This window comes from Phyllostomus hastatus, unplaced genomic scaffold (assembly GCF_019186645.2).
Source record: "Phyllostomus hastatus isolate PE091 unplaced genomic scaffold, TTU_PhHast_1.1 phas_contig_137, whole genome shotgun sequence".
Classification (NCBI taxonomy): domain Eukaryota; kingdom Metazoa; phylum Chordata; class Mammalia; order Chiroptera; family Phyllostomidae; genus Phyllostomus; species Phyllostomus hastatus.
This window is the reverse complement of record NW_025333583.1, coordinates 3,960,313-3,982,741: the sequence shown is the minus strand read 5'-3', so window position 1 is coordinate 3,982,741 and position 22,429 is coordinate 3,960,313. Positions and strand designations below refer to the sequence as shown.

General features: G+C 40.3%; 1 protein-coding gene across 4 annotated transcripts in view; it reads right to left on the bottom strand.

Moving 5' to 3' along the window:
- The window catches only part of DOCK10 (dedicator of cytokinesis 10), a 227,440-nt gene that overhangs the window by 65,419 nt on the left and 139,592 nt on the right, over nt 1-22,429 (bottom strand). For all 4 annotated transcript variants that reach the window (XM_045853121.1, XM_045853131.1, XM_045853114.1 and 1 more), the window contains exons 5-15: nt 22,122-22,194; nt 21,727-21,849; nt 21,112-21,246; nt 13,667-13,850; nt 12,308-12,393; nt 11,926-12,009; nt 11,668-11,823; nt 7,920-8,141; nt 7,339-7,461; nt 6,096-6,178; nt 1,153-1,275 (exon numbers count right to left, since the gene is read on the bottom strand). In XM_045853121.1, the coding sequence (XP_045709077.1) occupies nt 1,153-1,275; nt 6,096-6,178; nt 7,339-7,461; nt 7,920-8,141; nt 11,668-11,823; nt 11,926-12,009; nt 12,308-12,393; nt 13,667-13,850; nt 21,112-21,246; nt 21,727-21,849; nt 22,122-22,194 (1,392 nt within the window). The remainder of the gene's footprint in view (nt 1-1,152; nt 1,276-6,095; nt 6,179-7,338; nt 7,462-7,919; nt 8,142-11,667; nt 11,824-11,925; nt 12,010-12,307; nt 12,394-13,666; nt 13,851-21,111; nt 21,247-21,726; nt 21,850-22,121; nt 22,195-22,429) is intronic.

Below are 22,429 nucleotides of genomic sequence, written 5' to 3'. Positions count from 1 at the left end.
TTCTAAGAAAGGTTTCGTCACTTTCCAGAGCAACAACAAAATCATTAGGAAAATTTCCCTTACAGTTAAAGAGAAAACCTCCTCTATTGAAGATACAGAAAATATTAATCATGCTTGTTTCATAGTGACGTATTATTTTTGTTTTGGGTGAACAAAATTAATTGGTAACAGACTGTTGACTCTGAGATGGGAGGGGCAGAGAGTGAACATCTGGGAAAGGGCAGTGGGTACCAGGCTCCTGTGTGTGTCAGGGTATAACACGTTAAGATAAGCTGCTTACTGTGAAAGAGCTTATCTTCATAAGATAATGTATGTTGATTCATTTTAAAAATGTGGCTTTAGTATTTTTCCTTTTTTTGGCACTAACTTCTATCATTTTCTCCAAAAGCATTTGAATGACAGACATATTATAAACTATTGTATTCACAGCAATTAATTGCTCTGTGAAGTTTCAAAGCATAGTTCTAAAATTCCTTAACTCTCCTCCTATTTAGTGGTGCCCATGTCCCCTTCATTTGAATCTAGGCTCTGTGACAATTTGACAGTGTAGTATGGCAACAATGGCACTGTGGCACTTTCTCAGACCCAGTGTTAAGAAAACGGGCAGTAATCATTTTCTATCTGCCGGGACACTTACTCCTAGAACCCAGCCATGAGAAAGCTGTAGTAGCTCTTGGAGAGGGTGCATGGTGAGACCCAAAGTCTGGCCATCAGCTCCAGTGAGCTTTCAGCCAACATCCAGCACCCACTTGGCAGTCGGTAAGTGCGCCACCTTAAAAGTGCATCCGCTGGCTCCAGCAAACCTCGTCCAGCTGATGCCCCTCATCTAGCAGTGCTCAAATTACAGACTCGGGAATAAAATAAGTGATGTTGTTCTTGTAAGAAGCCAAGTTTTGGGGTACTTTGTTACATAGCAAGAGGTAACTGACACAGTTTGGTGCTTTACAGTACTTCCATATAATTCTGGCCAATATACTCTTGTGGTGTCGTGTGGGCATATGTGAAGTCATCTGCAAATGATCTGCCTTCTGGAGGAATTTGGACATTTGAGAATAATCAAATGTCCAATCAAGTATTATTTATGCATCTATAAATCAATAGTAGCAATGGTGTTGATTTATGTGAATTTTGAGAGTACCCCCCAAATCCTACCTTCTATAATCTGACACTAGTTTCAGTAGGTCTTCGGTTGAAATCTTGCTACTTTCTTGTCTATACAACGGTGAAAATCTTGAGTCTCTGTCCACATTTCCCTGGTTGTCCTTAAATACTGATCTGAAAGAAAATAATACTTATTTAGGTTGGTATTTGGATAATGTTCACAGAGTTGTGTTTTTAAGGTGATTAAAATGATTAGGTTTCCATTTATAATGGAAAAAACTTCCATTATAAAATATTTATCAACTGGAAATACAAGAAAACTTCTTAGATAAAAGTTTTATTTACACCCTATATTTATACTTAAATTTTTATTTTTAACTCCGTATCTCAAGTGACAGCAGCTCATTAGTACAACTGCATTTATTTATGATTTAGTAACACATCAAAATCTTGGAGTATTTGAGAAGTTGAAAAGGAATGAATATGTTGGTCCTTTGTCATTATTTCCTGATCAAGCCAGGACGACTTCTGTTGAGCGGTCTCATTAGCTTTTACAAGTACAGAAAAAGGATGAGGTCGTGAATGTGGGCACCGTGGGCCTGATTCTTAAGACATTTTCATGGAGATAAGTGTGCCAAGTCCTAAGTCTAAGGACAGAGACGAATATGAAATGAAGAATACTTGAGTCAGAATTTCATATTAAATAATGAGACTGCCATGAATCTAAGCCATGCATTTCCTTCCTTGATCCATTTCATTGCAACTACAAAGATGTAGCTAAAATACGTAAATTGTTTTCATCCAAAGAATATGGTAAGGTAAAGCGACACTTTCTGACAAACTAGTACACGCAGCATGGCTAATGTCAGATTTCCTTCCTCATAATGCATCACACTGTGCCTACCTAAGAAAAGCAGATGCATGTGTAATTGATTTTTCTCTCTTAGAGATATGCTGAATTTTTATTTCTCCTAACTTAAAGGCCCTAACTAGGCCATTTTATTACTTTTTAAATTAACCAAAGGTTTCAGTGCTCAGGTGGAAATGGCCATTTAAATGGCTATCTCATCACAGAGCTTTAATGTCAAATAATCTAGAAAACGTGCCAGGAATTTATCAGAAAGAATGATATTTTTAGACTCCTTCAATCTTTCTTCTCATTTTTCTCTGTTAAGCACTAAGTAAGGGAAAAAAGGTCCCCTATCAGATAACATGGAGGAAGCAGAATGAAAATATTCAACTTGAATTTTTTTAAAAAAATTAAAATATAATACAGGGCTTTAATTTGAGTGCCTGACATGTTGAGACAAATATGATGAATTTCCCAACACGGGAGGAAGCTAACTGAGCCTGTATTAGGATTTTTAAAAAATTAATCAGCCACTGCAAATACATGGATGGACAGGGGTTGTATCACTCATTTTTCCTCTTAGCACAGCTCTGCCCTGGAAACAGCTCCCTTGCATGCACGGGGCACCTTGTAAAGGGAACGAGGAGCACAGTGCCCGGAAGTACTGCTCCCGGCACCAGACACCTGTCCTTGCTCAATGACTATGCTAACTGGCAAGAGAACGCAGGACTGACTCATTCACACAGATGGTCAGAGGGTGATGCTTGGGACACTGCCTAGTTCCAGTCGCCACAGCTGAACAATAGTCGGTATAGGGCGAGGGCCTTGAATCATGACATTTGGGGTATGATTGAGGGAAAGGCGACCTTTAGCCAAAAGGGATAGAAGCCTCAGTGTCCCCAAATAGCTTGTCATAAGCAGCATGAACAGCCATGATGTAAGGAAAGAATTGGGCATGTTTCTTTATGGCTATGGAAGGCAAAATATAAAAGTGATTATGGGGCAGTTTAAAAATAGTTTTTACAGAACGACTCTTCTAATCATTAGAGCTACGGAAAGACAGGAGGAAGCACAGTGGGATGCGCTTGACTCCTTGTCGCTGGAGAGATTCAAACAGGGGCTGGATATCCATTTGGTGGGGATGTTGTTGCACTCTGTATCTTCTTTAAGTGGAGAGATATAAGAATAACATTTTTATTGTAGTCTCATTTAATTTAAAGAAGATTCAGTGCTGGGCATTGGTCCGTTTAGAACGCTGCTTGGGACAGAGCAAAAGAAACAAGAAAGAGTCTTGGCACGGATTCAGGCACATTGGGTTCTGGGGGTGAGATGCACAGGGTTAGATGGTATCAATCTAACAACATGGGATGTTTGCAAGGGTTGATTTTTCTCTGGAATCAGTGAGTGGAAAACACCCTATGCAGCCATCTGAATCAGTCTCTTTACCTAGCCTGAGGATAAACATTTTTGCTGTAAAATGGCACCATGGCTGGTGCCAAAGACAAGAACAGGCACCGGATTCATGTCCGATAAAACGTTCATGGCAATGAGCATCTGTGGGCTATAGTGGGTAGGATGATTCGTTCTGGGTAAAAACATGGTCATAAGCTAAACTGTCACTTCTGCGCTTTTTAGTGGCAGTTGATTTTAAGGGTCAAAGTACACTCAAAGCTATATTGTGAAAACAAATGGCAATCTGGAAAACATAATAGAAAGGAGAAGTAGTCAGAGAATTAGCAGTACCAGTAGGGTATTGAAGTATGTCAGGAAACTGGTTTATGTCAAAATGAGATGAGTAACAAGTCCTTCTCTGATTGGGTCACATTTATTTGAAGCACTTCCGCATAATAAAGGGAACATTAAAATCTTCTTTGATTGTATCTTACACTTATTTTTGAGGTTAGATAATGTAAGTGGTCACACAGAAAATCTTTAGAAGTGTACCATTTATCTCAGTTGCTAGAGATGTTTATGTAAATCGAAAGCATAACTGTATATATGCAAATTGGTGGTGTCTACTGTCTCCTAACCTACGAACAAACCACTAATCAGGCATTTGTGTAGCATGAGCTTGTGGTTTTGCTGGCTTTCCTGTCCTAGATGTAATTACTCTCATCATTGGTAATATTGCCAGCCTCCTTAGGAACTTCGTCTGTCTTTCATCCAACATATTTCACTGGACAACTTCAGAAGAGGACTGTTACTTCCCCTTGTTGCTCCATGATGGGTAATTCTTCTACCTATTTCTCTCACAGTATTTTCCAAGGCCCAAAATTTACTAGGAAGGGGGACTTGTTGAGGTGAATATGATCTTCACAAAAGACTTCATAATAATCATATGGAAATAATGACTTCTAATAGCGGCTGTCTTTCACCGGGGACACACAAGTGCTCATTAATCCCTGCAATAGTAAATTAGGTATTATCATTCTTCTGTTGTACATTTAAAAACTTGAGGTAAAGACAGACCCTAGGTACCTGCCTAAATTCGCTTGTCTAGTGAACAGAGTTGGCATTTCACACCGAGCTCTGGTTCTAAAATGCCTGTTTCTAAAACCTCTGAACAATGCTGGATCCTTAAAGAAAAAATATGGCCACCACCATTATTTTGCTATATTGGAATATTTCACTTTTGCCAAGGGATGTCTTGCTTTTATGTTTACCAGTAGGTTTTCTTGTGGTAACTGCTGAGAATACTTATCAATAAGTGTTTGACCAGCCAATTACAAGTTACCCCTTCTTTTGAAGCTTATGAGAGATTAGAAACCATGAACTTTATCACAGAGGGTTCAGTAAATTTCACTACCACCTTTTTCATGCAGAATATCCTGGCATAATTGTCCCTGTAGGGAGAGAGAGGAAAGGGAGATAAAGTGATGTTTATGACCCACTCATGCGGCATGCTTCTGCACCTGAGACTGTACTCGCTGCCCATGAGATAGGTATGGTCAGCTTCATGCTGCAGGTGGGGACCCTGAGAATTGGAAAGGAAACTTGCCCAAAGTTACAATCTTCAATTACAATCTTTACATAGTGGCCTGATCTAGACCCTCTCTGTCAGAGTGCTGGGCCTGGCCTTTGTCTCGCCTGCTTCAAGCGTGCCTAAGAGCAAACTAGTTCTTGGAGGCTAGTGGGTCTCCATTGGTGTGCTGCTGCCCAGACTTCCACATTCCTCTTCCCTGCACTCACCTGTCCCGACTTTAAGTAGCACCCTCAAAACTGCAACAAATATTGGTGAGTTTACTCTGGTTATGCTCATCACTGGGAACTCTGAGACCCAAACATGGCATAAGTAAGAGGTTCTCCCTTCCGAATTTTAAAGTCACTTCCATTGGGACAATGTGATCAACCTTCAAATGAATACTTGATAGGCTGTCTCTTTTTGTCGCACTTTTAGTTCACTTGGTTTGTGTACTGGGGACCATTTTTTCCCTCATGTTTATGCCAGACTCTTCCTCTTTTAAGAAATTCTTATACTAATAAAGATGCGAAGAGATTTGAGGACAATAATAATGAATGTTTGAGCAGACCTAAAAAGCAACTTTTGTTCTTTATGCAGAGGTTATATTTCCAGGAAGATGAGTCTGCCATCAGTGTCCACGGAACTCAGCATTTCTGATTGGTACTGATAAATCTGGGTGCTAATCAGCACGCAAATCAAAGAGATTTGAAATGATCAATCATTTTATCTAGACATCCATACACAAACCTGTGCTCTGTGCATAGATGAAAATACGCAGATGCCTAAGAAATCACAGCATGTTCATCTGAATTTCATGCACAGCAAACTCTCAGGGATGATACAATGTCAAGTGTTTAATAACCCAAATATACATAATAAACACTTCATGACTTTGATTTGATCCTACCAAGAACCCAAGGCGTAGCTGGTCATGCCCACACTATATGCATGCCATAGTCCCAGTCTCCTATGAGTTGTCTTGCTCAATTTTCTTGTAAAACATATTTCTGGGGAGCTCAAGAAGTTTATAAAGATGAGCACATTAGCATTATTCTGGAGGCTGGTATATTAAAAAGAACAGGTAACAGAGAGGTTACTTGTTCTTTCAGTAACAGGTAACAGAAGCTTTCAATACAGACTCTCAGAGCATTTCTATTCTGTTGGTGGCAATTGTCAACATACCTCACGGCCCACGCAAATGGCATGCGGTATTTCCCCAGCTTGCTGCAGAACTGCCTGTTGGATTTGAGTATCTTTTGTGCAGACTGAGGAAAAAATAATATATTGTTTAGAACATCACTTTGTACAAACTGCCCATGTAAAACACTAACAAGCACTTTTCTATGTTATCTTACATTGAAACTCAGTGCGATTCCACCTCACTAGCCCACAGATGCACCCCTGAGAGAGCCAAATGATAGTCTTCATGTTCAAACTAATATATTACATTTTTCTTTCTTTTTCACTAGGAAATTTCAAATACAGAAAAAAGCTTTGTCTTGGAATACCAACTTTTTCCCTTTCTTCTGACTTCAAAAACCTTAAAATATTAAGTGGAAAATGTTATCAAATTCATATCCACAGTCTGCCCAATGTTTTATTTATTATGGCAGCATTCTGCGAAATTATTCTGTTAAGGGTCACACAGTAAATACACTGGGCCATATGGTCTTTGTCTTAACTTCTCAACTCTGCTGCTGGAGCAGGAAAGCAGCCAGGGACAATTCATACATGAATAAGTGTGACAGTGTTTCAATAAAACTTTATTTACAAAAACAGATGGCAGGGTAGATTTGCCCACAATCACAGTTTGCCAAACTTTAAATCTCATAGATCTGTCAGGCTCTGCCATAAACTATTATATGTGCTCAAATTCAATTCTTAACACATTATTTTCTCAATATAGTCCCTTTGTGTGGAAAATATGGACTTTTTATATTTATTTTCTATTAAACAGTAACATTCAATTATTAAAGAAAAAATGTCCCGTAGTCCCACCATTCAAAGAACTTTGAGTATATTTTCTTTCTTTACTTACATGCTATTATAATTTGATATGCAATTACCTAACTTCCTTTTTCATTTACTTTCCCATCAGCATTCCTGATGTCTTAGTACACTGTATTAATTTGTTTTCAGTCAGATTAATCCTAACTCTTCATCATCATTAACACTTTGATCCTTGCAGTTAAAGCTTTACCCATATTTACATTTATATTTCCTACTAGATGATCAAAACTCAAAACCTACTGCATGACAAAGCATTAACAAAGAATATATACTTCTACATTTTCCCAATGAATGCTGATTTCACTAGTAAGTGAACATTTGAAGACTTAGATTTATCAAACTTGATAATTTATCAGGCATATGATTTTATTTCTTGAAATAATTTGAAATTCTGTGTGAAAATACTGTACATTACCTTGTTGGAGTCTGGGTTCTTAATGTAAGGTTCAGCACCACTTGCAATATTTCCCATTAATACTTTCTCGATTTTGGCCACCAAAACAATGTCAGAATGTGGGTTGCTCACAGAGAATATAGCCTATGTACAAAAATAAATTAGAATTAATAAGTTAATAAGCATCTAGGAAACCACACTGAAGACTTACAACATTCTAGGTTTTTTTTTAAGAATTGCTTTAATAAGTTGATGAACAAAATAGAACCACAGGCGTGGAAACATGGAACAGAGTGACACTGACCAGAGGGGGAGGGGATGGTGGTGGAAGGAAGGGGAAGGGACTAGAGAAAGAACATGTATGAGTGACCCATGGACGTGGACAGCAGTGTGGGAACTGACTGTGGGAGTGGGGGTGGGAGAGATGGAGGAGGGCAAAAAGGAAAAAATTGGGACAAATCTAATAGAATAAACAATAAAAAGGATAAAAAAGAAGAGCTTTAAGGAAATTTTTATTTGGAAATTGCTCATCCTATGTATAGTATAGGTAAGAACAACGGGATGGTGTTTTCCATCCTACCACGAGTAAACAAAAGTGCCACCTGCTTTGGAAATTTCAACCATTCCTCCGGAAATCCCTTGATGTGAGGTTCTTCTGGTTGTCGTGGAGTGAGCGTGTCGATGTTTCCGTTTTCCAGCGCCACGGGAGCCCCTGGCAGCATCTGCCTGACAGCCGTGTGGTTCAGGTCCACATGAAAATCGGCGGAAATCTTCCTGCTGTCTCTGAGGTCGTAAAGTGCCACGCTCATGAAAAAGGGCTCAATCTGTGGGGAAAAGAGAGAACTCATGGGTTTGACAAAAACCAACCAAACACACAAATAAAAAATGCCCTCTAAACTAGAAACTGCTAAATTTTAAACAATGCTGCCAGATTATCATAAACAGTAAAAAACAGAAAGATTCAGGAAAAATGTTTTTTTCAACCAGAAAAACATCAAACATAACAGATAGAATAAAACAAGGATGGAAATAAACAAATCTATGTATATGTACTTATATATTAGATACATGTATAAAAATAATTACATATGTAGTTAACTACAGGCTTCTATGGCTGGAATATCCCTACAAAAACATCTTTACTTCTGTTTATGCTACTTAATTTTAATTTGATGCCTGTCATCTGCCAACATTCTGTGGTCAAGCAGGTTATACACAAAAACCAAATTATGACAGTTCATCACTGTACAGAATCACTCATGCTGTGGGTTTTGCTGAATGTTTAATAGATACTTCGTGTTCTTTCAAATGTAGTAATATGGCTAGCTTATAACAAGGGTTTCAGCTTAGTTCCTTAATATTAGCAACATGTACCAGATGCTTTACTGTTAGAAGCTAAATAGAAGGATACAGCTAAAATAAAATTGAATGGTTTATTTTTTAAAATAAGATAATTAAAAAGTAAAAGTTTTTTATTTTACTAATATAATTTATTTCATAAAAACTCCTGGTTTGTTGGGGTGGTAGACTGCCAAGTTGAAAAACTCAAAAATTACTCAAAAATAATTCAGGTAGGAACTCAAAGCACATAGAAGGTCAAAGGAAAAATCCTTATTTTTAATAAATTGCTGCATTCTGATTTTCATTTCTACTTAGTGACTGGAAATAAATGACCTACATTGATAATAACATCAGAAATTAAATCTCATACGGTGATTCAGTTATTTCTTCCAACCCATCTTTTCAACTTAAAGGTCAAATGTTACTCTTGGAATCACTAGCTTTTCAATAAGGATTTGTTTAATAAAGCACCTTGAAAACCCAACAAATTGAGTCATAGGTTTCTTATGTTTAGAATTTTGTATTTTCTTTAATAAATTCAAGAACATGACATTTCAAATGTCGCTCTGCTGTGAAGCAGCTTTGTTAGTTCAGGTTTTTGGAATCAATTCTTACTGTCAAAGAAATCTTTCATACTATAAAACCATCAACCTGAATTTCCAATGATGGACTAAAAAAATTACATGCTATTAAATAGTTTTCTCCTTATAAAAGGTTCTGTTAGGGTGTTTTTATCAAGAAGCTCATGCATTAAATACAGTAGTTGGTGCTTTAGCAACTTAAAGAAATATTTCAATTAATTTAAAAGCATGCTCCTTGACTTGAAAACAGTAAATTTAAAAGTAGCCACATGGATGTGTGTCACTGAGAAATATGCAGGGATTTAAAAAATACACCACTACATAACAAACTGCGGTTTGGTTAACGGGACATTGTTTTAATCATTTTTTATATCATTGCTTATAAGCACAATGAGATTATATTTTAAAAAGCAGTTTCTTTGTTTTTTAACATTGGTATCAACTGGAAAATAAATTAAACCTAGAGAGACATACAAAGCACTTCATGTCAACTTCTCCCTCTGGCGGACAGGTGGGAGAGAGGCAGTCGAGTCAGAACTTCTGAGCTTCTGCCTGTTCTCATGCTTGGGAGATCGGCCCGAGTACAAACACTGAGCTTTGGAATAGGAATTTTCGTACAAGGAAAGGAGTCCACCTGGAAATAGTCACGTGCTCCCCGCACAGGCAGGAAAAACCCACTATCTTTGCATTTCGGTTTCTTTTTTTGTTTATTTGTTTTTTTTAAGATTTTTATTTATTCATTTTTAGAGAGGGAAGGGAGGGAGAGAGAGAGAGAGAGAGAGAAACATCAATGTGCGGTTGCTGGGGGCTGTGGCCTGCAACCCAGGCATGTGCCCTGACTGGGAATCAAACCTGCGATGCTTCAACAAGAATTTCACATTGAAAATATCAATAACTTGCACGCATGATATTTACAAATTTCAAAAGAATTTCCACATTAAATAAGTCACTATTTAATGAATGCTTACTATGCGCCAAGCACTGTCTGAATACTTTCCATACATGACCTCATTTAATCTTCACAACGACACTGTGAAACAGTTACTGTTATTATTATCCCCATTTACAGAAGAGCAGATTGTGGGCAAGCCACTTGTCCAAAGTGGCAGCAGAACTCATAAAGGGAAGTGTCAGGCATTCCGATCCAGGAGAGGCACGTACTTGATTCTCCTTATCACACCTGAAGTCTACAGCATGCACCATTTTCCTGGGTCTACACCAGAGAGGAGGAGGCTCTGGGAATCAGCAAGGTGCTAAAGGACCCAAGGGCGATAGGGGTTAAGTCTTCTGAAAGAGTTCATCCTTTCTGCCAGCCACTCACTGTCACACCTAACAAGTCTCCATCTAAAAAGAGGTGATGAAATTGTGTGTGCATGATTCGTAGAGAAAACATAAGGCTGTGCCTGCCTTCTGAAGGCAATGTGGCCTGCATCACGGATCTGGAGACAAGTTTTCGACTTTGAGGTGAAAAGTGACCATTGAGAGATGATTTATTAGAAATTAGAACAGAATGCATTAAAAAATAATGAAAGGGAACATGCTGATATAGTGACTCTTTAATTGATGGTAGGATTGTGAGTGATTTTTATTTTTTTCTTTATAGAAAGAAACATTTAATAATGTTTATGCTAAAAAGTGCATCCTTCCCACACACATACTTACAATTAGCAAAGAACTGTCCCTTAGAATACTGAGAACTCTCAAGGGGATCTACTTAGTAGAAAAGAGAATCTGGTATTGATTTAATGAGCAGTGAAGCACTTTCCAAGTATCAGTGAACACCTTTCTTTCCTGCCATTTACATGTACCATCTCTATTATTCCTTATTTAATATTTAGCTGATATCATTTTACTTAATTCACTCTTTAGCCTTATTTTAAACAGTAATGACTGTGAAATCACAGGACCGATTTGTTCGTTTTAATTTTTTTCTTTTTTTAATTGCTGAGAGAGAGATGTGCCCTGACCAGGAATCAAACCCATGACCCTTTGGGCTATTGGACGAAGTTCCAACCAAATAAGTCACACTGGCCAGGGCTTAATTACATTCTATACACATTAAAATTAATATATAAATATTAAAATAAAAATGTTGATTTAAAAGCCACCTCTAGCACTACCAAAAAGATACAAACAACATCTTAGGAGACTCTGAGCCATCCTGCTGATGTAATGGAAAGAACCCTAGAACATAGCCCCTCTGGTGATTCTTCTTTAAGTTAACAGAAAATTGTTATGACAGTATACTGCCAGTTCCATTTCAGAACTTGCGCACATTTGTAATGTGGAAAAGTGCTGTTAGTCATGTTCCCTGGTTCATTAGATGGTATTAACTCTGTGCTTGGAATGACCAGGAACAGGAAAGAGTTTGACCGGGGTGGCGTGCTGCCGTCCGGCTGATGTAGGAGGTAACAGGAGGGCAACTCACATTCGTGATCGGGTCGTTTTCATTCTCCGTCACACATCCCTGGAGACTGAAGTGGAGAGCTTTACAAACGACCATGATCCTCTTGGCAGCTTTTTCTTCAAAGGGTTTGATGGCAGACTCGGGATCCAAAAGACCCTTTTTCTGAAGTTTCAAGCTCTAGAAAAATTGTGACCGTTTTACTCAAAAAGCATCCGTCGCAAATAAAGAAAACCTAAATTATAAACCACAGTGGTATGGACCGTGTTCATGTCAGCTTACATCTATATCCGGATCCATCGAGAACAGATTGAGCCTCTCCGAGTTTCGAGTCGCCCTGACCGTCTCTTCGGTTTCTGTGAGGTACTGCAGAGAACAGTGTGTTAGCTCTCGGTGTCTAAACATCCAGACGCTTACAGCCAAGCCCCATGCAAAGGGCAAGACGTAGCCCCTTACTATTATCACAGTTTTAATATCATCCGTTAACACTGGGCAAATTATAAAAAACCATGCTTTTAATTTTTGAGTTTTGTGTTTCTTCATCTAAATCTTTGAAAAGCATTTTTTTCCATGGAAGCATTAATTAATAAGCAATCTTTTCCAAGAGCGCATTAATTAGTAAGCAATGCAAATCTATTTGCATAAATCGTGTCAGCTTTATTACTTTTGCGAAGTCCGGATGGAGGCTGTTCTCTGAAGAATCCGTTTCCTCTGGCGTGCATTCGCTTGTGACGGAAGTATCCAGCGAATCTTGAAAAGATACACGAAGGCAGGTTATTAAGTAATTCTCATGCATCGCACATTTCTCTAATCTGTCACATATCAAAACTGGATGACACCTGAGAGCCATGAAAGACGGATGTGGGTGAGCAGGTGCCTGTTTGGTACCCTGCTCCCAGTAGTCCGCATCGCTAGAAGGTACTGGCTGGGAAACCAGACCCCCCGATGACCTCTTTGGGATTCTGTCCACGCCCCATCCTGTGCCCACAGGAACTCTGAACCCTTGCAATACTACAATGACGGGTGGGGCTGTCTTGACTTCATCAATGCACACTCAGGTTTTCCTGTATGTGTATATATTTTTGATAATTCTGACTCTGAGGCCATCAATTTAAAACCCATGTTCTAGCCCCCATTACTTGAACTCTCTAAGACTCTGTAAATACTACTAGTGTAGCTGAATATTAATAAGTAAATCATGAATGTAAGACACCTATTGTGCTGTACAGTAGTGGTGTTAAAATCAACAGTGTTTTTTTTCCTGATTAGCACATGACTTGTTTGTTTTAAAGCATGTGATACTTAGGCTACGAGCACTTAAAGACGCTTTGGGTTTAATGTACTATGAGGTTGTGCAAAGTGCTTAAAATAGCTTTCCTTTGGGAGGACTGACTGACTGTGAACTTGCCTTCCTCGTAGTTATAAACATGTTTTTCTACCCTTCTCTTCACCCTTTCTTTCATCTCTCTTGCTCCCTTTTCTTGGCCTGGAGTGAATTAGAACCATCTGAGGGAATTAGGATAGGCTGAAATTTTTTTTTCTTGTAAAATGTTTAATACTATGTAAAATTTATGGGGCTTTCACATGTACGTAAGCTGATCTCAATATGGTCAAAAAACATTCATGATGTTCCTTTCCATGAAAAGGAAGTAATGCATATCTGCCTTACAGAATATAATGGTCATTAATTAAATTTAATAAAAGGTTATAAAACACCAAATATCCCCTCTGCAGTTACATCCTACCAGACCTGGGTACATTTCTGATACTGCTGACAAATGATTCCCAAAATCGTTTCCTGCCTGTCAACCTCCATTTAACGTCAGGCAACTCAACATTGTACCTACGTGTGGTGGCACTCACTACTCAGTAAAAGGGAAGATTTAGGGTGATTTCCTGGAGCAATTAGCTCAGGGATGGATGAGCTAGACCTGGCAGGCAATACAGCTTCCAGGAGCTGACGGGAACCACACGCACATGTCACTCTAGGTGAAGGAAGGGAGTTGGGTACGGGTGCCCTCACCCAGCCCCAGATCAGTGAGCTCCGTGCTCCGCCGGCCCTGAAGGGGTCCCTCAGGGCTGATCTGCAGAATGCGGTTGAGGGTGTGGATCCACTCATCCATGTCGGACTCCGTTTCGGCAGCCAGCACAAAGTAGGTCAGGTCATTCATTTTCAATTCAAAGGCATATTTTCTTAGTCTGTTATTCTGTGGTACAAAAAGAAAGAAAAACACCCCCCACCAGATAAGTAAGTCTTAGAGAGTAAGAGACATATTTTGTGGGGTCCTGGTGGTTCTAAAGCTTTTCCATACAAGTAGGTAACATAAAGAAATCTCCCAAAACAGGACACAAATTTAGGTGGTTATGAGTCGTTTTGTAATTCTTATACAGGCATTCAACTCTTACACTGTTGCAAAAGTCTTTAGGGCCCCCACAGTGTATTAAAGCAAGCCCTACATACTTAAGATGACTTTGTATAAGTAGAATACAAATAGGAGAACCAGAAGATGAGAATGTTAACTATTGTGTGAGATGGTGGCTAAATATCAAAGAATAAATTTTTTTTTGAGAATAGAGTTGTTGTTCTTCGTGGCAAGAATAAGTAATTTTTAATATCTTCTTGACCATGCCCTCTTTCTTCGGGATCCCTTCAGAGACTATCCCAAAATGACAAGTTCCTTTCAACTTCCACAGCAGCATGATTATAACTACAAATACAACACTTACGAAACACTTGCCATCTGTATACCAGGACTGTGCTGAGCATTGCACAGTAATTGTTTTATTTAAATCTCCCAACAACCTTATGAGATAAATCAAATTATTCCACTCCACATACGATGTCATGGAAGCTTGGGGAGATAGATGTGCTAGAGATTACTTGGGCAGCAAGTGACAGAGAAGGAAAATACCCTCTTTAAACACCCCTGAGATGAGCTGGGTACAAAGAGATGCTCAGCAAATGTCATTCTCTTTTCTTGCTCCCTCCCTGGCACAATCACGTACCAATGGGGTATCCCTGGCTTGGGAGGCAATAAATTCTCTAAGTGCTGAGAATAGACAGTGGGGCCTCAAGTAAAAGTAAAATTTGGAGATTAAAGGAGAAAGAAGAATGAACTAAAAAGCTACTTGTGATTCTCATTGCAACACATCACAGCTCAAATGCCACTTTCTAGACTCTTCCAAGGACAAGCTCTTTGCTCCCGTCCGTACTTTTGCAATATTGCCAAGTATTATTATCTCCTTGCCTTGTAATGACTTGTTCACAGGCTGGCTCTTTTATGAGTCCATAAGCCTGATAACAGCAGAAGTGGCCTGGCTATCTCCAGTGTCCTGTGCAGTGATCACATCTACTCATAAAGAGGCGCCTATTGCGTGTATATTTTGTGCCGGGCAAAAATAGGTACAGTCTCTGCCCTGGCAGAAGAGGGCAGACAGGTGTTGACCAGCTAATCCCACAAATGTGAACTTGGAAGAAAAATGTACTTAAACTTCGCGTGAAAATATTGAAGAAGAGGTGTACAATCAAGGTATTAAAAATTCTCCTTGAGAACAGAATTGCTATTGTAATATTCGAATACAGCTGTTGAACCCAAGAGAGCACAGAACAGGATGGCTTTGACGAGTAAAAGGCCAGAGCTGCAATTGGAAAAATCATTTTGGCTGCGATGTCAACCGACTGAGGAGTCAAGGGAAAAGCAGTGGCCCGCACTTCCCTGTGTGCAAAGCAAACACCTAGGCAGCTTCTTTAGGAATGCAGATCCTCAGAAGCCACGCCTTCCTCGGGAGGAGAGGGCAGACTGCCTCCACACACCCTCACACAGGCTCCAGGAGCTCCAGTGAACCACCTGTGGCCACACAGATGCAGAGAGCCTCAGGACAAAGGCAAGTTGGCTGATAGCAAGTATAAGAAAGAGAGACCAGTTTCCTTCCTCCCCCAAAAAGACACAGGAAGAAAAAAAAACATAGGAAGAGAAAGAGACCAGAAGGAAAGAACTAGAAATGCCCAGAGTGCAGGCGCTTGCTTTGGCTAGGGTCTTGTTAACTACTGGAGAACAATAGCAAGTGCAAGCCAGTCTCAGCACTGTCGTGAAAACAAGCAAATCAGTCTCCCTCACTCATCCGATGCTGTAACTCAAGGGCACCCTAACTCAAGGGCACCGGGAGAGTCATGGCCGTGCAAATGCTAGTACTGGGTCCAAGTTAGAAGTGCGTGGAGCTGCAATGCAACCTGCTTTCCCATGCACAGTGACTAATACAATTTTAGGGGGAAAAAGAAATACAAAAATCTTGTTTTTCTAGATTGCGTTCTGTGTGTCAAACAAGTTGAATATATTTGCCAACTTCAACAATATTATTAAAAATATTTTGAAAAATTTGAGGGAATTATAAGAAGCCCTTGTTTCTCACAGAGGTATTCATAAATGAAATAAAGATGCTATTGACAATGGCTCACAAACCAAGTAACCTTTTTCCATTTGGAGTGAAACAGAACTACTTGCAGTGCAGAGAAGCTTACGTTGGGGGAGAGTGAGATGCCTACGAGGTTTTCTGTCTCACTCTCCAAAATAATGATGTATAAACTAGCACACCAGAAGAGAAAGGAATAGAACATCAACGGGACATTTTAATAATCTTGGAATGCAATGGTTAAGTCATTACCATGGTAATCAAAAAGTAATCATACTCTTTTCAGTCCCCGATTTTCTCCAATTTCCCTGAAATCAGTGTTCTTTGTGTCCACAGCAACTGCTCTGTTCACTCAAGCTCCCCACAGCCCAGCTACCTGGCTCCGTTAAGAATTAGGAAACTGTGACTGTCCTAACACCATCTGATAGGTTAAACGAGTTGCAGCAGACTGGTCTGTTTCACAATGTTTATCTAGAAAACTTCTGAAATGGAAACTCCAAGGAAGTGGCTGAAGCCCATGGAGGACTCAGTGTCGAACAAGGAGGCTACCCAAACAAAATATTCCATCACACCAATATGGTACTAGCATCTTTTGCAGAATTTTGCAGAAACAAAAGGAGAGTTTTAAAAGAAAACACAACATCCAATCCAAGTTACTGGCATTGGTGGCTACCATCCATGCAATTCTTCCCAGTCTTTGTATGTTTACTTGTTCATTCATTGAAAAACATTTTCTTGGCATCTTCTCTGTGCCAGGTACACAGCAGTAAAAAAAAAACATAAAGTGCTTGCCCTCACTGAACTTACATTCTAGTGTAATGGAGTGTCAATAAACAAATATGGAGAACTATAACATATCTAAGATGTATAATGCAATATAATATTCCAACATGCAGGGATAAATATAATTGCATTCGTGTGTGTATTATCAGAACCTAATATTTGAGATGAGTCACTCAAGTTTTATTTGCATGTGCTATATGTATGTTTTCTGTGCATCCTCCCACAGGCTGGAAGCTCTTTGAAAACAGGAGCCACTTTAAGTCTTACTTGGCTTTCCCACAATGCTTTGCATATAGAAAAATTTTCAATATACATTTGCTGAAGTAAATCCTGCATAAAAAACTCACCGTTTAGAACTTTATAGTGTTCTAAAAATTACATGAGCACATCTTTGTAGTGTTTCCTGTGCCCACGTGGCTTATGTAGGAAAACCTATGTATATATGTATACAGGTGTGCCCACTTAACATATTAATAACCCAAGTATTTCCTCGAGCATCTTCCTGTAAATTTGGACATTCCTGCACCTCAGATCTAATTTTGCTTTATTAGCTCTGTGACTTGGGAAAGTTACTCTATCTCTCTGAGTTTTATATTAATGAATTGGGGCAGTAATAATGCATATTCCATCAACTGCTGTCAAATAATATACTAAATGAAGAAAATCACATGTGTCATCCTGGTTTTTATTGTTATTATGGCAAGTGAGATTCTTAGGAGCCCGAGTTTGCCAGTGTGGGGTGGGCTATACGTCATGCTTGGTTCCTAGATTTGTTTTCCTGGGCAGGTACGTGTTTTTCTCCCCAGCTGACTGCCTTCCTGTGGGTGTGCACACTCCGGGTCCACACAGTCCAAGCTGCTCGCTCTCTGCTCGCACCTGGCCCCACTGCCCTTATGAAGTGGCTACCTGAGCTACAGAAGGCATCTGAGCATCTAGTCTTTGATTAAGCATGTGAGGCCATTGTTTTGGACCCCATATCCACCAGGGACCAGATCCAGCACCAGTCCCCATTCAAGCCTGTATACAGTGACATCAGTCATTATTGCTGTTGAAGTGTGGACCCTAGGCAGATGGGATTCCTGGGCTATTCCTTCTCTTCACAGTGGCAGGACCTGGAGGAGGTGGGTGGATGGATGGATGGATGGATAGCTGGATGGACCAGTACATGAATGAATAAATGAGAAGACTGACAAAACAAGGTGGAATAACAGGCCTCACTAACCCTTAGTCCCAGATCAAAGCTGAAGAAGCAAAACCCGAAAGTTCTGCCTCAGAATGGGGGGTGCAGGGCTATAAAACGGATCTAATAGTGTTTGATGGTATTACCAAGAAGTGGAAAACTACTGTGAGTCTTTATTTTACCAAAGTCCAGGAAACTTGGGTAAGAGTTTCTCTGTACTTCAGGTAACTCTTGAAAGGTCTTTCTAAGAACTCTAAGGGTTATTCTTAGGAAAACACAATGGTACAGAGTAGGCCTGAATGGTTCGCTCACTAAAGAGTCTGAGCTTGAACTCTCTAAAGATGCCGGAGAGTAGGCAGCGCTCTCTGAGCCCAAGTCTTTGTTCCTCTTTGCTCTTTTATTCAAGGGAAACAGACAGTGATTCCTGACAACATAGGTCTGACTCATCCTATTATTCATTTGCTCTGTGCTTTTGTGGGTCCTGTTTCATCTTTAGGCACATTTTGTGCCGGAGGGCTTGCTGTAGCAATGACTAAGCTTGTACTACCTCATTCAGAATATTCTTTCCAGATGCAACAGCTTGTAAGTTAGAGTCATAAGCGGAATATGTTAAGAACTGGGACCTAGACATCAGGTGAGAAGAAACCCAGATACCTAGTTTCCCGAAGTTATTTTAAGCCGGAAGTCCCTCCCTCTAAAAAGGTAACAAGTTCTTGATAAAGAGGAACATAAATGAAGGGATAGAGAGCTGAACTCTTTAAAAGATGTAATAAATGTTCTCAAATATTTGAATGATGATTTGTGGGAAAATGAAGTAGGATTTTTTAATTATGTTTTAACATGCAATATCTACCTTGGGGCATCCTACCTACAGGCCCATGTTTTCTCTGCAGGACTCCAGCAGACCCAGAAGAGTTCACTGGTGTTCTGTGCAACTAGGGCATTCCACGGAGCGTACTGTTTGTGCCTCCAGTACTGCTCCTAGGCACTGTGGAACGGAGAGGAGCCTGCCTCCCTCTGGTTGGGACTTCAGGAGGGAATCCCAATGCCTAAGCACAGTGCCCAAGCACAGTCATAGCGCTGAATACGTACTGAATGAACAAATGAGCACATCTAGGCAGAAATTTCAGGAAGGTAGATTAAGATGTTCTAGAAAGGCTTTTCCACAACGGAATGTCTATCTTCAGAGGCTGCGGCCTTTGTAATCAATGGAAAGACTCGGGAAGGAGGGCTGAGTACACACTGTCTCCCAGGCCCTTTTCATGCGTGAGCACATTTATGCTAGCTTTGCAGGTGAGGAAGCCAAGATCAGAGACTTTAAGTAACTCACTCCAAAGCCTTCAGATGGTAAATGGTAAAACTAGAATTTCAACACTGACTTGTACCCCTAGAAGACACTCTCTTTCCAAGGTGCTGCTTAATCAGAGAATGAAACACCCCCTAAGAGGTTCCTACCATGGAAGGTCAGAATAGAGCGCTAAGGTGTGTGAACAGCACAGAATTACAGGGTATTTGACAGAAGAAATTACGTGTTATCTGTAGCTCTGCAAACTTCACATATAACAAGGGCTGCAATGACACTTCCTCAAAGATGGGGACTCATTTGCTAGAGCAAGCTTGGAAGTCCACACGGAAAAGAAAATAAGTTTTTTAGTCAAGGTCTATAAAACGTAGCTATTGATTTTTAACCTATTGCTAAAGAAATATTTCTAAAGCCAGACAGACTCCTTCTAACCAGCAATAAAAAACTATCTCCACCCTCCATTAAATCCTCATTGCTCTTTCCACAGAGAAAGTTATCCTCTGCGTTTACAGATTACATGCAATTATTTTTCACTTTGAGTGGAGTGTTCAGCAACCCAATAAATTTTTTCCTTTTAAAGTTCAGCATTATTTCTGGAGGAAGTCTAGATTTTAACAGAGAAATTCCATCCAGGAATATTCTAGATTATTCCAGATCATTCCATCCAGGAATAGTCTAGAACTAAGCGACTGGAGTGAACGCCATTTTGCTTCCATATTGTCAGGCGCCCCTGGTGTTAATCCAAGGTGTAATCGCAGCTACATAGCGAGCTCTGTGAATGCCCGTGGGAAGAAGAAGGAGCTGCTCCTTGTGGCCTGTGACCAGAAACAGAGTCCTCAACCTCTCAATTAGTTGGTGTCTTAAGATGAAATTTGAGGTACAATGGTAAGACACTTGATTTCTTCAATTTTTATGTAGCGGGAATAAGGATAGCTCCTTCAGCAGGGCAGAAAGAGTAAATGTCTTGAAAGGAAGAAGTCCACATGCGGTCTATGGAATTAATCTGCTGCCCTTTGCCCTCTGCCCTCTGCGGTCCATCCAACTGAACACTCAGGACCACGGGCTGAAGGCCGAGAGGCTGCTGAACAGCACTGCCTGTTAAAGGCGCTGTGTCTGTTTCTGAAATTAAACTCTTGGAAATCGATGTGATCCCTGTCTTTGAAGGAAACCTCCTGTTAGAAGGAAGACGATGTATATGCACATTATGAATTTACTAACTCACACCTAATAATAAAGATCATATTTATGAAGTGTGTGCTTTCGGCTATATGATTTACTTGTTGTCTCACTGAATTCTTTAGCTCAGTGGTTCTCCATACCACAGACACACGGGTGGTCCTTTTCCTGTTGTCCTTGAATATATCCGACTTGCTCTGGCCCCAGGACCTTTGCACTTGCTGTCCCCGCTCATTCTTTAGTCTCTGGGTCAAATACTTTCTCTTCAAATGTGCTTCCCCCCTCACTTCTGGAGAGTTAATATCCTTTTCCACTCTCACCATGTGTTCCTTCAGTAACCCTGTTTATTTTCTTTATTTCAGATTTCACCAACTGGTTCTGTTCTGTTTATTTCTTTCTTTGCCTACTTTCTGTTTTTCTTCCTTTACTGAAAGTAGGTTTTGTGAAATCAGGCATCAAGTTTCCCTTGTTCTCTACGGAACCCCCAGGGGTTGGAATAATTCTTGGCTCATCTCAGATGCTCCATAAACATTTCTGGAATAAATAACAGACTACTGAATAAACATACCCTTTGCTTAAAAAATAAACCCAAGAGGGAAAAGGGATTCCTACTCACCTGCAGCACACCTGTACAGGAATCCAAAAAGATGCAGCCTTTGGGTTCTTTGGATATTTTCTCATCTTTGTAAAAATTCATGATGTAGGAGCTATCGGGTAGCTGAGTCAGCTGAAAGTAGCGCTTTTTGAACGACTAAACAAAGGAAAAGACACGAGGAGGCAGTTCAGGTTGTAGTGTGCTACTACTCAGGGAAACAGCATGTTTTCTAAGTCCTTCAGGAGTGTGATTTCTTTTTTTTTTGAAGATTTTATTTATTTTTAGAGAGGGAAGGGAGGGAGGGAGAGAGAGAGAGAGAGAGAGAGAGAGAGAGGAACATCAATGTGCGGTTGCTGGGGGTCATGGCCTGCAACCCAGGCATGTGGCCTGACTGGGAATTGAACCTGCGACACTTTGGTTCGCAGCCCACGCTCAATCCACTGAGCTATGCCAGCCAGGGCAAGGAGTGCGATTTCTGTAGGGCACTGTTTGAGGGAAGAGCACCCTCCTTTCCCGTGAATAAAATATGACACTGAGCACGAACTCAATGCAAGTGGCTCTCCTCTATGCTCTGAGCAAAGGAGGAGGTGTCAGGAAAGGTGATAGCAACCAAGAGGCGTCCTGAGGTCCCCTTACCCGCACAGTAATGGTATTGTTCACGGTGCTGTTGAAATTCCCCTTGTAGAGCCAGCCGGACTTGAAAACTCCAGTGCCTCCCGCTCCCCCACCGCCCTTGGAAGACGAGTGGGAGGTGGTATCCTGCACAAAAGGCATCGTTTAGCGGGACTGCAATCGCCGTGAATCCCACATCTTCGCGGCACTTAAAAACAAGCTCCCTGTTCCTCTCCCGACTCATCTCAAGTAATCATGCTCAACTTCAAAACAAACGTGACTCGTTTTGACTAAAAGCCCTCACACAAACAATTATGGCAGCTTGATGAAAAACGGTTCAGAACGTGAAACACTCACGTGAGAGACAGGGACTCATTATCCTCGCGTTTTTAGCATTTCACTCTCAACAGTCTACTTACTTCATCCTTATCAGCGTCTTCATGGTCAACCTCAAAGGAATGTGAAGGAAGTTTCTCTGGTTTGTATTCTGCTCTGATATTAAAACAAACAAAAGAAAAAAGGTTCTGATTTGTCATTTGAGACATGGCTTTCAGTGCGGCTGTGCCCTGGGTAACAACTATCGTGTCTTTTCATAAAATAATGTAATCTTGGGAAGGTCCCATTTGCTTTGGAGACACTGACCCTCCCCTGCACTCTGACATCCTATTCCAGTAAATAAATCCCTAGTTTCATCCGCGGGGTTACTCTTTACACAGATTTACACACT